Below are 16,244 nucleotides of genomic sequence, written 5' to 3'. Positions count from 1 at the left end.
ACAATAGGTAACAAGAGTCTTAAATTCTCTAATTCCACTTGTAGGAATTTATTCTAAGTAAATAATCCTAATTACCCAAAAAACTGAGTGCATAAAGAATTTTCATCACAGCATTATTTAAAAACAGTGAGAACCTACAACAACATGAAGGAAAATCCAACACAGGGTGATGACAAGAGTACACAGCAATACGTACACTGTTGTTAGAAACATGTATGTGAAGAAACTTTTTTTTAGCAGGAAATGCTTTGTTACAATGTTCAGAGAAAAAAGTGAGAGAACCACCCAGGCACATGGAATACCGTCATAGCTAAGTAAAAGTGTGTACGAATTCTTAAAATGGTTATCTTTAAATAGAGTACTTATCTTTAAATAGAGTACAAGTGTTTTTTTTCTTTCTACTTTTTACTCTTTTCCAAAAAATGTTTGATGCTTATATATTACCTTAATATTGAAAAATGAAACTATTTTAAAAGAAAGAAAAGCTGCTCCTATATTTCAAGATGCTGGTCAATGCTGCAGGTGGCCTGCCCTGGGGTCAATCACTTCTGGGCAGGGCGGAAGGAATTAAGACTCCACAGACAGGGATCCCTTGGCCTCAAAAGACCTAGCTTTGCCCTCTGCAGGCGCTATGGGAATCTCAGATTCCAATCTCCCACAGCCCAGCAGGTGAGCTAGGCACTGAGTGATTTCTCTTTATCCTCAGACCTTCTGTCTACCACAAACCCAAACGGGAAACTAGGATGTAGTGTCCTGCCAGGCACTCCACTGCACAGGGACACTTATACAATCGCTGTGTAACCGGTCCAGAGTTTAAGACTTAAAATCTAAAACTGATGGTGATCCATCAGTCAAAAAGCCATAGGATGGAGCAAAGGCCCTCCTCATCAAAGTTCAGGTGATGAGAAAGGGACAGGCACATTCACACACAAGCAAACAGACAGGAAGGCCGGCTACATGGAGGCTCAGAGACAGCTCCCAGGGTGGGCCAGCAGAGCAAGAGCGCCATGTAGCCTCTGAGCTCCATCCCAAAGTACAAAGTCCAGAAGGAATGGGCTATGGAGGGATCAGAGAAGCCAACAGATTTAGAGAGGAAAACCCACAAGGGAAGGCTGGGGAAGAAAATGCAGCAGGATCTTAACTGTGTGTTCTTTGCTGTTTCTCAGCAAATGTTCTAGAGAGTCCAGTAAGTAGGGAAACAAGTTTTCTTAAAATTTTTAAAATGAGTCCTCTTCTCCCAGTCTCATTATCTAGAGTTAATGACCAAGGCCCAGGAGGTACCTATTCTCTGAACTAGAAGGTATCCTTAACTCCTCTGAAAGTAATACCTATGGCACAGGTAGCCATGAGCATTTCATGACCATACATGTCAAATGTTTACCACACATGACAGGCACATGGTAAGACCTCAATGTTAGCTTCTCTTAATAATAGATATGTTATTGTAAATCAACTGTACTTCAATTTAAAAAAATAATATAGATATGTTTATTACCACCATGTTCATAAGACAGTGAGTTCCCCATTACAGGAGGTGTTCAAGCACAAGCTGGTGGGAAGGCTGCAGAGAGGACTCAAGCACTGGCCATATAATTGGACTAAATGACCTTTAAGGTACCCTCCTCCACTTCTAAGATTGAGTTTCTTAAGATCAGGAGCGAGGGAAGGAGGGAGAACCACTGGTCCCCTACAGGCACACATTTCCTGACATTTTTGTTTTTAGGTAAAGGGACTAATCTCTCTTTTTTTAAAATTAATTAATTAATTTTTGGCTGCACTGGATCTTCGTTGCTGCATGTAGGCTTTCTCTAGTTGCGGTGAGCCAGGGCTACTCTTCGTTGCAGTGCGCCGGCTTCTCATTGTAGTGGCTTCTCTTGTTGTGGAGCACAGGCTCTGGGTGCGCGGGCTTCGGAAGTTGTGGCATGTGGGCTCAGTAGCTGTGGCACACGGGCTTAGCTGCTCCGCGGCATGTGGGATCTTCCCAGACCAGGGCTCGAACCCGTGTCCCCTGCATTGGCAGGCAGATTCTTAACCACTGCGCCACTAGAGAAGTCCCAGGACTAATCTCTTGATCTCATTTCTCAAATCCTTGAGCCTCAATCCAAGAATGGTGGGTCCACCCCCACAGAGGGACAAGAGTTATGGCAGTGGTGACTGTGGCCTTATAGTGACCTCTCATAACTCACAAAACAACCCACCCACTCCAGACTACTATGCACTGGTTTAAAGAATAACAGTCATAATTTCTCTGATTTTTTTTTTTTTTTTTGGCCGTGCCACACAGCTTGCAGGATCTCAGTTCCCCGACCAGGGACTGAACCCAGGCCACGGCGGTGAAAGCCTGGAATCCTAACCACTAGGCCACCAGGGAACTCCCTAACAGTCATATCTTCTATCACAAACTTGCAGTTAATCATGGCAGATTGAATACATACATTTGTTGCTATTCCTCCCCAAGACCCTACCACAATGACAGTAAAGGAATAAAAAAGATAGAAAACTATAAAGACAACAAGAACAGAGGAGACAACTACAGATAAGAGATGGAAATGGCATTCTGGAAGATGAAAAAGGATGGATGAGCAATGACTGATCTGCAGAGCAGCAGGGGCTGCCGGTGAGGAGGGGACCCACTGGTGCTGCAGGTCACCCAGAGGCCTGGGAACTGGCAGCATCAGGTGCCTCTAAAAGTGGGAGTGCAGCCAGGGGTGAGAACAGGTGCCTTTACTGAAAGTGGGAATAAAGAACCATTTGGGCCTGCCGTGCCCTGGTGTTCCCTCCCCCAGTTTCCACAGTCAAGTAACGCCCCCTTCCTGCAAAGCCCAGGGATTCACTCTCTGGAGGCACTGAGGTCTTGAACTCAGGATCCCAGGCTCAGCTAGGGGTGAAGTGGGCACGATGCAGAATACAATGGGATTAAGTTAGAGCCACCCCATGGCATAGTGAGCCCAGCAGGACCTTTCTCCAGCTCAGCTCCCCGAATGCTGGCCCTGACCATCCCCATGAGCAAAAGACTGGGGAGTCCTCTCAAAGCAAAATGAGCAGCCCAAGAAAAATAGACTCAGGATCCTGAAGTGGGGGACCCCAATGGAACCACCTGATTACCCTTCAATAAGCCCAGCCACTGACTCAGACAGCTTCCAACCACTTTTTGGAGCTTCACTCTTCACTTTGAACGGACAGCCAAGGACCCCCAACCCCTGGTCATTTGAGGGAAGCCCCTAACAGAAAACACAGAGTCCCATAGGAAAAAGGAGCTCAGAGAAAACAAAGAATGTTCAGGTGGCAGAGATATCTCAAAGCCAAACAAGAACCAAAACCCAGAGCTTCAGAAAAGGAAAATGATGCAAGCAGAAAAAAAGAAAAAATACTTAAAAAAAGAACACAGCACAAGAAATGCTTTAAAACGTCTTAAGTTCAACAGAGGAGAGAAAAGTTAACTTCGGAAAACCTCCCCTAGGAAGGAGACGAAAAAGGAGACACAACAAGAAAATTAGGTCAATTCATGAGGTCCAACTTCTAACTAAAAAAAATCCAGAAAGAGAACAGAGGGGAGAAAATGATGAAACAGGTAACACAAAAACATTTCCCAGAACTAAAGAGATCTTTAGCTCCAAGTGCCCACCGAGTGGGAGCAAAATGAACGAGAATGAACCAAAGTCAACTACCAACAACCCAACCAACCACCCTGTTGAGACTAAAAAACTTAATGATACAGAGAACTAAGCTAACAAAAAGAAGGAACGCGGTTACGAACTTCCCAACAAAATAAGAAAATTATCCAAGGAAGGAATGAAGATCAGAGTAGATGAAAGGGTTCAGTTGGGAAAAAGAATGACAAAGGTGTAATAATGATAAATGCTGAATGACCAGTTAACCCCAAATTGTGACACTGAAGGATGGAGAGGAGGAGCGTGTGAGTGGTGGGTGGAGTAAAAGACCTAAACCTTCCACAGGAAGAAGTGAGCAATTAACAGCTAAAGTTCAAAAACTGTGAATTAAGAGGATAAACCTATTATTTAGAAACTCGGAGGTAACTAACAAAAGAAACAACTGTGAGAACTGCAAGGGGCTACTTCTGGGGGCAGGACCACAGGGACAGGGCGGAGGAGGACGGCATCTTCCTCATACGCCTAGGGTACTTGTGGAGGTGATGGATATGCTTTTGGCACTGACTGTGGTGTTGGTCTCACGGATGTCTATTTATCTGCAAGCTCATCAGGATGTACACATTAAATGGGTGCAGCTCTTTGTATGTCAATCAGACTTCAATAAAGTGTTTTTTTAATTAAAAATGAAAAAAGTAAAACTCTGAAAATAAAACTTTGATAAAAATATTTTTAGAAAGAGGAAAAATAAAGAAGAAAGAGAAGTGAGCCAGCGGTACAGTCAGCACACAGAGGTCCCATACAGTTGCTAAAGGGGTCAGAACATGTCCCCCAGTGGCTTTGCTTTCTCTTCCACTGCCAACTATTTAAAAAATTCCAATTCCAAAGAGGGTTTTCTGCATTTTGCAATTATCTTGGAGGACAGAGATCATCTAAGTTTTTGGCACAGTTATCCACAGAATGGAGAAACAGGCAAAGACAAGGGGTGGGGATTAAAAAAAGAACTCCCCGAGGACAAGTGCTCTCAAACTTTGGATCTGAGGGAGGCAGATCCAGTGAATACTCAGGAGAGTTCTCCCAGCACCAAGAATGCGAATTCGACCCAAAGAGTGAAAGGCTGTCAGCAAACACTTCCAGTGTATTTCTGGCTGGCCTGTCAGGCAGTGGGCAGCTGAAGCTACAGGCTAAACCCCGAAAGCTCTGTGTTCTTCCATTTCGTAACCTGTTTCTTTTCTTTTTCTGAAGAATCGGGTGACCACAGGACTCAGGCCTCCCTCTTACATTTTTTAGAATCGCCAGGGACCTGGACATTAAAATCTACCACTTCCTGAAGATCCTTAGCAGAAGAATCAGGAGTTGTGTCCAAAATCCTGCCACTTCCCTGCCAAATGTACCTGAATGAATAACTAAAATGTCTGCCTATAACAGGAACTAACTCAGCAAACCACTGTAACCAGTGAGTCAGCCCAGGAAGTGTCATCCTGGAGGGTAAAATCAAGGAAGGAAGAGCTCGCAGGCCCATTCTCCACCGAGACCAGCACAGTGCAGCAGGAGCACCTGTGTAGTGTGGGGCACCGTGGACCCGGGCCTGCGTCTCACCTGAGGCCCTGCTGGAGTGCCAGACAAGGCTGTGCAAAGCTATGCCTGCCAGACATCCAGGCTCCATGCCAACCCTCCCAAGGCAAGGAGGGAGCAATGGATGGCAGTTCCTATGAAACAGAGCTTCCTGCCTTATTTTTAGCCCCGAGAGGCAGGAGGGAGCCCCAAATGGCATTTAGAGGGAGAAGAAGAGACGGAGTGATTGAGTGCTACGGCTCTTCCCCTGACTGTGTCACCTGCAGGCTGTGTGACCCTGGGTATGGCCTTGAACTCTCAGAACCTCTACATCCTCATCTGAGAGTGGGGGTAACAGTGGCGCATCCTCACAGGGGTTGTGAGGATCACAGGAGATGGGACAGGACGTGGAAAAGCCCTCAGAATAGTGTCTCACACACAGTGGCTGCCTGAATGTTATTTACTGACCATCTCCTCAGAGTGAGCCTTGCAGGGAAGCAGCCCCAAATTCCTCAAATGAGGCAAGAGGAGTGTTAGCTCTTCAGGCTTCCATGGAACAGCAGATAGCTCTCCTTCTGGGATCCATGCCATGGGCAAGAAAGAAAAAAGGCGCAGTCTCCAAACTCTAAAAATAGCTCCCAACACCCTTATAGAGGGGCTAGTCCTGTGTGCCGCTGGCGTCCTCTGTGGGTGACATGCGTGGCATTCGTGGACCAGCCCAGCCTGCCTCCTTCCGAGGCCGCCTCCATCTCTGCCGCCCAGCACCATCCCCCCCGCCACCGGCTCTGAAGAACCACTGCAGCAACTGTATTACTCACTTGGCATTCAGCACAGCCCGCCATATTTGTCTCTCTGGATATGCCAAGACCTCGACTAGACTGCAAGTTCAAGAGCACAGGCTGCTTTCTTCCTTGTAGTTCCCATATCGCCTGGCATTAGACCTTACCCACAGTGGACGCTGACATGTTCCTAGAACCACAGGACGGTGCCCTCAGTGAACTGCCCTGGCACGACAGTCTCCATAATGTTCACGGTTATCTAGGTGACAGACCCAGAGTCTCGTCTGGCCTCCCACGTACCTCATCCAGCTGTCTCTTCGTCTCTTCTTCCATCCTTCGAATGTCATCCATAGTCAGGTCAACCCACTTATCAAGCCAACAGAACAGCTGCCTGTGGAAGTTTGTAAACAGACGCTTCTCTTGCTATAAAAAGGAGGGACCCAAGTTAGAACCGGAAGGTGCAGGCCACTGCTGCAGCCCTCCGCCCCACGACCTCTGTGCCAGTACCCACACTTTACGGGGGCAGGGGGAGTGATACCTGGCTGGCTGATCTGGATCAGCCCTCCAGTCCCTCAGGTCAGTGACCTTTGCCTCCATGTGTCTGAAGGGTATGGCCTCAAGTAGGGGAAGCCCCCAGGAGAGAGTTGGTGCCTACCTCACCGCGAGGCTCTGTGCCCAAAATGCTACCAAGACAGGCAGTCCACAAGTCAAGGTCCCAAAACAACTGTGCCAAGTTTCCTCCTTGTCTCTTGAGCCTAAAGCCAGGTTAAAACTGGCCAACAGCTATGAATGTTGCCCAGTTTCACCAGACTCACACATCAGAGATAAGGCTATAGAAACTCCTTAGGTGTCATTTGGGCGAGTTGCTCAGTTTTCCTGGGTCTCCCATTTTTACATGTTATTATACTTTTGTTTGAGATTCTCTTGTTAAAAAAAGAAAAGAGAGGGCTTCCCTGGTGGCGCAGTGGTTGGGAGTCCGCCTGCCGATGCAGGGGACACAGGTTCATGCCCCGGTCTGGGAAGATCCCACATGCCGCGGAGCGGCTGGGCCTGTGAGCCATGGCCGCTGAGCCTGCGCGTCCGGAGCCTGTGCTCCGCGACGGGAGAGGCCACAACAGTGAGAGGCCCGCGTACCGCAAAAAAAAAAAGAAAAGAGGAAAAAACTCCTTAGGTCTGTCTAGTTCAGTAATTCAGGGCACTGGAGAATTTGTTTCATAGTGCTTCTTGCCTTTTGGCATCAAGAAAAGATGCTGAGGGGCTTCCCTGGTAGTGCAGCGGTTAAGACGCCGCACTCCCTATGCAGGGGGCTCGGGTTCGATCCCTGGTCAGGGAACTAGATCCCACATGCATGCCACAACTAAGACTTCACATGCCACAACTAAGGAGCCCACGAGCCGCAACTAAGGAGCCCGCAAGCCACAACTAAGGAGCCCACCTGCTGCAACTAAGACCCAGCGCAACTAAATAAATAAATAAAAAGATGCTGAATTTGTCATTTAATCACCGCAAAGCCCCTTCCTGTTTCCTTCTTTTGCCTCAGTTTCCTTACCTTTCACATGTGGTACCCTTGGATGGACAGTATTAAACTGTAAGACAGTTCAGTGCAAGGGGGAGTGGGGGTCTGGGAAATGAAACCAAAATATCAAGCCACGTGGTTTGATATATGCCACGTGGGTTGTATGATCTTCTCTTGTCGGGCAAAACACCCCCCACCAACACACACTGGGAAGGCCTCCTACCCTGGTCACTTACCTTATGTATAAAGTTTTCCACTTTGTTCTGCAGGCCCCACCACTTGAACTTGACAGTAACCAGTTTGTATGCACACATGTACGGGCAGTCTTTCTGATTTACAAGTTCTTGCTGTATTAGAAACACACACACAGGCAAGCAGTTAACTAAGAGGGCAGACCTCTGGATCTCCCTTAGCCCAGGCGGGCCATTCCCCTCCTCCACTGGGGAGGCCCACACACACTGGCCCCAGTCCACCCCCCACCCCACCCGGTGGTGAGGGTGTGAACTGCACCTTCCAATTGGGACCCAAGGGTCCTCGGCCTGTTTTGATAGACTTAAATTTTGCTGGGTCTTCCTCTGCCTTGTAATCCTGAGAGAAGTTGGAGTTGGAGCGGGGAGGGATAAAGAGGGGGAAGGGGAGGGAGGAGGACAGAGAGAGAGAGAGAGAGAGAGAGAGAAACAGATCAGATTTTCCACCAGAGTACAGTTCATACCATTCTTGACGCTGCTGGCTCACAGAAAATCTGGGAAGGTGTTATAAACAAGATACAGAACTGTTTACATTTGCCTCAGAGGAGAGCTCTCTGTGATTTTGTCTGCCAGGGCCTGTTTTCACTTTTACCAGACTGTGTGAGCAGGCACGTATTTCCACTGTTTAAGGTGGGGATTTGCAACCTGGAGTGAACATTCATATGACCAAGGAAGGTGTTTTCAAAATACAGTTGACCCCTGAGCAAGGCAGGGGTTAGGGGTGCTGACCCTCCACGCAGTCAAAAATCCAACTGACAGTTTGCCCTCCGTACCCGCAGTCCCTCTGCATCCTCGGATTCAACCAAGCACAGATCGTGTGGAACTGTATTTAATACTGAAAAAAACCCTGCTTTTAAGTAGACCCCCGCAGTTCAAACCCATGTTGTTCAAGGGTCAACTGTACAGATTTCTGGGTCATTCCACCTAAAACCCAGTGAATAAGAACATTTGCAGGGGAGGGTTGCATGCATTTTTTAACTCCCCAGGTGATTCTAAAACAGCAGCCTGAGCTGAGAACAACTGGCCGCAGTCATTCCTGAAATCTTCTAGTCCCATCTCCCTCTGGCTTGTTTTGTTTTTGTTTTTAAACTGCCTTGTTTTAATAAAATCATTATTGGAAATGTTCAATGTACAGACTTAATCCTCTTGTGTACTATCGTCAGTCTCCCCTCACTGATTTAAAATGCAGTCAGTGTGTTAATTTAAAATGCAGTCAGCTGTGTGTTAATTAACAGTAACAGAAGTTTACTCTTGGGCTGTTCCTCTGCATTGACTAATGTGGGCAACGAAAAGCAAACTCCTTATGGCATCTACTTAACAAAAATAACGAAGGTATCAAATCACACACATACACACAATCATAAAGCATTTCCCAAAGCTAAGGAGATTATTTATTAAATCTTCCCTGCCTCTGCTTCTCCCCACTCACATGAAACAGTCAACAAAATACTCAAAGCACCATACTTTTGGCTAGTATTTCTGTTTGAGAAATATCTGGCGATGTTCAGTTTGAGGAAATTCATCAAGCTGCAGACTTATGATCTATTCACTTTGCTATATATGTTATACTTCAATAAAAAATTTTTTTTGAAAAATCCACTAATCTTTTGAGGGTAAGGGTGGGGATATTAGGCAAAGAAGCACAAGATGGCTTTCGTATCTATTTGGGAATGCACAAAACAAAATATCTTAGGCACAAAGAGTGACTCCAGGAAAGAAGTATCATACCCCTGGGGTACAGAAAGCAAACACTTATTCCCTACCAATGGGCAGAGTCAAGTTCCTGTGCCCAGATTCCAACAGGCCTCTGTCAAATAGAAAGAGTACTGAATGGGGGAAACCTAGTCCTTTACTTCCCTAAACCAATACCTCCTGGGCACTGAGCAGGACAGACCTGGTCCCCAATTTCTCCAACTTTATGGTCTAGCAGTGGACTGTCCTTTCCAGGTGGCTGCTGCCATGTCTGTTACTCTGAGAAGTGACCACCAACGTCTTGAGGGCAGGGGACTTGTCTTTTCATGTAACTGGCAACCCCCCAACCTGGAACCCACAGAACAGAGTATTCTAAACACAAAATAGGCAGGCAATATATATTTATAATCACAAGGTTAGAAAGAGAACTAGTTTCAGGCTAAGTGTCACTTCAGCAGGGCAAATCACCCCCAGGGCTACCGACAGTACCTGCGTCATCCAGTGACAATTTCCAGAGACCAAACAGGACACATACATCTGGGCCACTATTTTCCTGGTGGTATCCCCGAGTCAAAGCGAGGCAATTCTTAACACTCATTTAAAAAATAAAATACCCAAGAGAGAACCTCCCTTTGAGCCAAGTTGGGTATGGCTCCTTGGTTTCTCTGACACTTAGAAGTCATTTCTGCATCTCAAAGGCCACCCATATCACTGAACAGTTCCTACCTTGCTAAGTACTTGGCTTCGATCTGCAATGTCTATATATATGGCTTCCACATGTTTCCAAGCCTCAGGCTCCAGTTTGTGCACCTGCAGGAACAAGGAGGACCACTGTGTAGTTTTTATCATCTACAAAGCACCCTTTACCCAAAATGGACACCTAGCAGCAGCTGTTCCCATAGCCAGAGATGTGAGATTCCTACTGGTACATACAAAACTATCCAAAGGAGTGGGAGGATGGATTTTAAGTGGACATACATTTGAGAACTAATGCTTTGATTTTTCAAGCTAAGTACAACTGCAACAGCCCAAGACACTCTCAGGACTCCCCTAGCACCTATTTTGTTTCCATATGTTCCCCCTTTGTAAAGACTATACACTTGTCTCATGGGGATGTTGCCTGGTTAGCCATATACTGCTTATTTTGATGCTCTTAAAAATTAACTAACTCAAGGGCTTCCCTGGGGGTGCAGTGGTTGAGAGACCGCCTGCCGATGCAGGGGACACGGGTTCGTGCCCCGGTCCGGGAGGATCCTACATGCCGCGGAGCGGCTGGGCCCGTGAGCCATGGCTGCTGAGCCTGCGCGTCCGGAGCCTGTGCTCCGCAATGGGAGAGGCCACAACAGTGAGAAGCCCGCATACCGCAAAAAAAAAAAAAAAATTAACTAACTCAAAATAGGTGGTACCAGATACAAAATCATACTACGAAATTCTGATACAAATTCAAAATGTACAAAAGGGGCTTCCCTGGTGGCACAGTGGCTGAGAATCCGTCTGCCAATGCAGGGGACACGGGTTTGAGCCCTGGTCCGGGAAGATCCCACAAGCTGCGGAGCAACTAAGCCCGTGTGCCACAACTACTGAAGCCTGCACGCCTAGAGCCTGTGCTCTGCAACAGGAGAAGCCACTGCAACGAGAAGCCCGTGCACCACAACAAAGAGTAGCCCCTGCTCTCCGCAACTAGAGAAAAGCCCACGCGCAGCAACGAAGACCTAACGCGGCCAAAAATAAATTTACAAAAGGCACAAAAGGATATGATAAAGCGTATAACTCTTTCTCTTGTCTTCAAGTCCACTCCCAAGTACCACCACTGCTAAACATTCAAGTGTAGAGATTTTTCTTTTAATACAGATGGTAGCATGTATACACACTGCTTCACATCGTGCTTTTTCCACTGAACAGTGTATGTGGAAGACTGTTCCCTACTGGTTCTTTTTAATGGCTGCACAACAATTTATTTAACAGGGTCCTACTGATGGGCTTTTATGCTGTTTGTAACCTTTGGGTACACAAAGAATGCTGAGATGAATATCCTTGTATATAAGCTATTTCATACATGTGAAAACATAACTGTAGTATAAATTCCTAGGTGTGGAATTGCTGGGATAAAGGATAGGTGTATTTTATTTTATTTATTATAAATTTATTTTATTTATTTATTTTTGGCTGCATTGGGTCTTTGTTGCTCCAAGCGGGCTTTCTCTAGCTGCAGTGAGCAGCTACTCTTCGCTGCAGAGTGCGGGCTTCTCATTGTGGTGGCTTCCCATTGCAGAGCATGGGGTCCAGTAGTTTTGGCACACAGGCTCAGTAGTTGTGGCTTGTGGGCTCTAGAGCGCAGGCTCAGTAGTTGTGGCACATGGGCTCAGTAGTTGCGGTGCACAGGCTTAGCTGCTCCGTGGCATGTGGGATCTTCCCGGACCAGGGCTTGAACCTGTGTCCCCTGCACTGGCAGGCGGATTCTTAACCAGTGCGCCACCAGGGAAGCCCCTGTATTTTAAATTTAAAGAGTACTGGCAAATTGTGCTCTACAGAGGCTGTAATGTTCTTTCTTTTTTTTTTTTGGCCACTCCACATGGCTTACAGGATCTTTTTTTTTTTTTAAATAAATTTATTTATTTTACTTATTTATCATTTTTGGCTGCATTGGGTCTTTGTTGCTGTGCACGGGCTTTCTCTAGTTGCAGCGAGCGGGGGCTACTCTTTGTCACGGTCCACGGGCTTCTCATTGCAGTGGCTTCTCTTGTTGTGGAGCACGGGCTCTAGGCACGCGGGCTTCAGTAGTTGCGGCTCGCAGGCTCTAGAGCACAGGCTCAGTAGTTGTGGGGCAGGGGCTTAGTTGCTCCACGGCATATGGGATCTTCCTGGACCAGGGCTCGAACCCGTGTCCGCTGCATTGGCAGGCGGATTCTTAATCACTGCGCCACCAGGGAAGCCCGGCTTACGGGATCTTAGTTCCCCAACCAGGGACTGAACCCCGGCCCTGGCAGTGAAAGCACCAAGTCCTAACCACTGGACTGCCAGGGAATTCCCTAATTTTGATGGTTTAAAAATTCACCTCCTCTGTGCCAGGAGTTACAATTTTAGACCAATCCCAGCACTAGGAGAGGTCCTATAAAGAGTCTTGGAGATCATATTTTTCAGATTAGAGACAGAGCAATCCCACCCTGGTAGGACAGATCTGGGCACAGGCTACTGCCTGCCTGGCCAGGAAAAAGGGGACCATGGATCAGGCCCCTTGGCATGGATGGAGCCTCAACACCCCATCCTGGGGCCTGGAAGTCCTCGGGGCTCCTGGGAAGTGCTACTTACATTCTCCTGGGTGCCAAGATCTGGTTTGTGCCAGGTTTCAATTTTAATCAGAAAGTCTTCTTTCATGTATTCATTCTGGAAGGGGAAAAAAAATACCTTATAGTCACCAGGCTCAAAGTTGGAGAGTAACCATCCCCCCTACTTGCTCACGGGCAGTCGAGAGACTCCAGCCTCTGCCTTATAGTAACAGCTAACTGTACCAGGAGCCTACAGTACGCCGGGTGAGTGTTATCTCGTTCAATCCTCACCCCAGCCTGCGATGGCTGTAGTAATACCACCCTCGTCTTATAGTCAAGGAAAGTTACGTTCAAAGGCGTGAGGGGACTTGTCCAATGGCACAGAGATAACGACAGAGCTGGGCCTCAAACTCAGTTGTGTCCGGCTTCAAAATCCATGTATTTAATCCATGTATCTCTCCTATTTGCCTCATGCACAGGGCGTAACGGCTGACTGGCAGCGTGGGAAGAGCACGGGGAGACTTCCCAGCCAACCAAACGTGTTCCCCACCCGCGCCCGTTCTCCCCAGCCAACCTTTTGCTAATTTAACCCTTCATGCTAATTATCAGCCTCCTCCCTTAGTGCCTTTAAAAAGTTGGAACTACTCAAAGGAGGAAAACGTTAACCCCCTAACTCCTCAGTGGGAATTAGGTTCCCAGAAACTTCTTACATTTACCAGCAGGGACAAGGCACCTGGATGAGGATGCTGAAGGGTGGAGAGAAGGGGCACTGACAGAGGGGCTGGGCCTGGAAAAGAAACCTTGCTGATTTCTCAATTTTGCCAAGGGTCAGTGCTCACTGGGGTCAACAAACGCCCCAATGGGAAAGTCACAATCGGGTCAGCTGAACTGAAGCTTCTTGTACAACCCTGGGAAGGCCAAACCTGGGGCAAGCAGGGGACAGCCTTGCGACATTCTGTACACGTGAGACCTGGGGCTAGTATGCCACAGTCCTGACTGCTGCACCTACAAAGCCACCTGCCAATGTAGCTTCAAGCAAGAAGCCATTTTGCCAATTAACAAGTTCCTCATTAGGACGGAAAGGATTAAGCCTCAAAAGCTCCAAAAGTCACCCAAGAGAAAGAGAGGAATACCCAGGAGTCTCCGGGGCAGTTCCATTTTTATTTTTCCTTTTCTTATAAATCATCTACAGTTCCAACCCCCCTGAAAATACTTACTGTAATAACTGCTCCAAGGCAAGGACATGGAAAAAAGAAAGAAAAAGATTAATGAGGATAAATAAAATATCCACCCCTCACCCCCAGGGAGCACGGAAGAATTCTCCACTCCCTGGGGCACTCCAGTCACTCTCCAAGCCCCAGCGAGTACATCTGGTACCTCAAATACAGCAACTCTCAAGTTTCACTCATACAAAGTCCCCAGAGACCAAATATGGAATTTAATTAAAGCGATGCCACTACAGGCTCCTCAGGACTCTTCCCAGTTGGGCAAAGACAGGGAGCAGTTCTGGTGAGCTGAAGCGCGGAGACCCGCTGCTCTGCCATCGGAGTGTCACCTGGTGTCCCCCCACCCCCACTTCCCGGGGCACAGAGCAGGGCACTGTAGGCCAGGCACTGTCTATCTGCCCTCTGCAGCCTTCCTCTCACTGTAACCAAACCTCTCACCCTCCACACTCCTGATCATTGTAATGAGACCCCCTCGGAAAGCACCGTTCAATTATTTATCAGAGAAAATGACTGCAGCTCTAATGTCACTGGGGAATAGACTAGCCTTCCTCCTGACCACAGCCCAGATCATTCTGTACCCTCTGACTTTGGCAGTTATCGCAATTTCAGATGGATGCCACACTGCCCCATCTGACAGTACATGGGGCTAACAGTCAAATTCCATAACTCTAAAACTGAAACTAAGGTTACCTCTGAGATCGAGATGAGGAGAATTTGAAATATAAGGGATAAGATCCACCCTGTATAGAAACAACCCAAGAGACTATCAGTAATTTCCCTGAATCCAACAAAAGATACTTGCAAGAAAGCACCAGATCAAGATTATAACTAAAAGGCTATTGAAATAACTGCCCTGTTATTAGTTTAACAAAAAAGGAAATGAAGGGTATAATATCCATCGAGGGCGAGTCCAAAGAGACCAGTTTGGCAGAAATTCTCCAGCATTGTTCTGGGAGCAAGAGCCCTGGGCTGTGTACGTGGCACATGTAGCAGCCCCATCCTCAGTGTCAGGTTGGCCTGGTTTGATGACACTAGGCCCCAAGTTTCTCCCACTAACCACCTGATTCTGAGTCTATGCTCTCCGAGCAACTTTCTCCTAGTTTGGCCTCTGTTGGGACAGAAAGTGCTAATCAACAGACACAAGGCGGGACTTCCCTGGTGGCGCAGTGGTTCAGAATCCGCCTGCCAGTGCAGGCGACACGGGTTTGAGCCCTGGTCTGGGAAGATCCCACATGCTGCAGAGCAACTAAGCCTGCGTGCCACAACTACTGAGCTCGCGTGCCACAACTACTGAAGCCCATGCACCTAGAGCCCGTGCTCCACAACAAGAGAAGCCACCGCAATGAAAAGCCCGTGCACCACTAGGAGTGGCCCCCACTCACTGCAACTAGAGAAAGCCCGCGTGCAGCAACAAAGACCCAATGCAGCCAAAAATAAATAAATAAATTTGTTTAACAAAACAAAACACCACAGACACAAGGGTCTGATCACTTAAGCAAGTGGATGTTCTCACTACATGTTGGCTTTCTGATTATAATTTGGTTTTCTATACAGAAGAGTCCGCAAGGAAAGAACGCCCTACTCAGCAAACAGGAATATCCTGGTTTTCATTAGTAATTTTGTATCTCAATATAACTTAAGATATTGGCATTTGGGGGTCTCGTATATAGGTCTTTCTGAGATCCTGAGAAACAGATCCATTTAGTTCTGACAAATTAGGTCTGTGAACCTACGAGGGTGAACACCCTCCCTGGCCTTTAATGCCAATGTGGGTGACCAAACAATCTTTCCCAATCTTCTCTAGCCTCAATGCCTCCAAACACCTCTCTAGCCTCCAAACACCTCTGCATTCGGAGCCTTCCCTTTTCTTCAAACTGCAACCCTATGTACACTGGAAAGGTCTCAGGAAACCCTCTGCAGTTGGAAAACAGGGCTCTCCAATGAGACCAGTAAGGTACTTTTTAAAAACTATGGCTTTGGGACTTCCCTGGTGGTCCAGTGGTTAAGACTCCATGCTTCCAGTGCAGGGGGCGAGGGTTCGATCCCCGGCTGGGAAACTAAGATTCCACATGCCATGTGGCACTGCTATAAACAAACAAACAAACAAACTATGGCTTTATTGAGACTGTATTCAGCCCAGGGTTAAGGTTACAGGAAGAGGAAGGAGGAGAAACATTTATTTTCTTCTTCCTACTTTCTTTCTTTTTTTTCAATGGAACGCTTCATGAATTTGCGTGTCATCCACACACAGGAGCCATGCTAATCTTCTCTGTATCGTTCCGGTTTTAGTACATGTGCTACTAAAGCAAGTGTCTCTTCCTACTTTCACTCACAGACCCAGTCCCATCTTACCCC

General features: G+C 47.2%; 1 protein-coding gene and 1 non-coding gene across 2 annotated transcripts in view; both read right to left on the bottom strand.

The window, feature by feature from the left end:
- Positions 1 to 16,244, bottom strand: part of PITPNA (phosphatidylinositol transfer protein alpha) — a 40,835-nt gene that overhangs the window by 7,736 nt on the left and 16,855 nt on the right. The window contains exons 5-10 of the mRNA XM_022596190.3: positions 13,881 to 13,888; positions 12,707 to 12,781; positions 10,124 to 10,207; positions 7,968 to 8,045; positions 7,694 to 7,804; positions 6,242 to 6,364 (exon numbers count right to left, since the gene is read on the bottom strand). Of these exons, the coding sequence (XP_022451898.1) occupies positions 6,242 to 6,364; positions 7,694 to 7,804; positions 7,968 to 8,045; positions 10,124 to 10,207; positions 12,707 to 12,781; positions 13,881 to 13,888 (479 nt within the window). The remainder of the gene's footprint in view (positions 1 to 6,241; positions 6,365 to 7,693; positions 7,805 to 7,967; positions 8,046 to 10,123; positions 10,208 to 12,706; positions 12,782 to 13,880; positions 13,889 to 16,244) is intronic.
- On the bottom strand, positions 16,096 to 16,198 carry LOC115803611 (U6 spliceosomal RNA). Its single transcript, XR_004024369.1, has one exon. It is a non-coding gene; the product is annotated as a U6 spliceosomal RNA (small nuclear RNA).

Source organism: Delphinapterus leucas, chromosome 19 (assembly GCF_059928025.1).
Source record: "Delphinapterus leucas isolate spDelLeu-1000000601 "Yukka" chromosome 19, BTC_Dleu_Yukka2, whole genome shotgun sequence".
Taxonomy (NCBI): Eukaryota; Metazoa; Chordata; class Mammalia; order Artiodactyla; family Monodontidae; genus Delphinapterus; species Delphinapterus leucas.
Note: the sequence above shows the minus strand (reverse complement) of the source record. Positions and strands in the feature narration are given on the sequence as shown.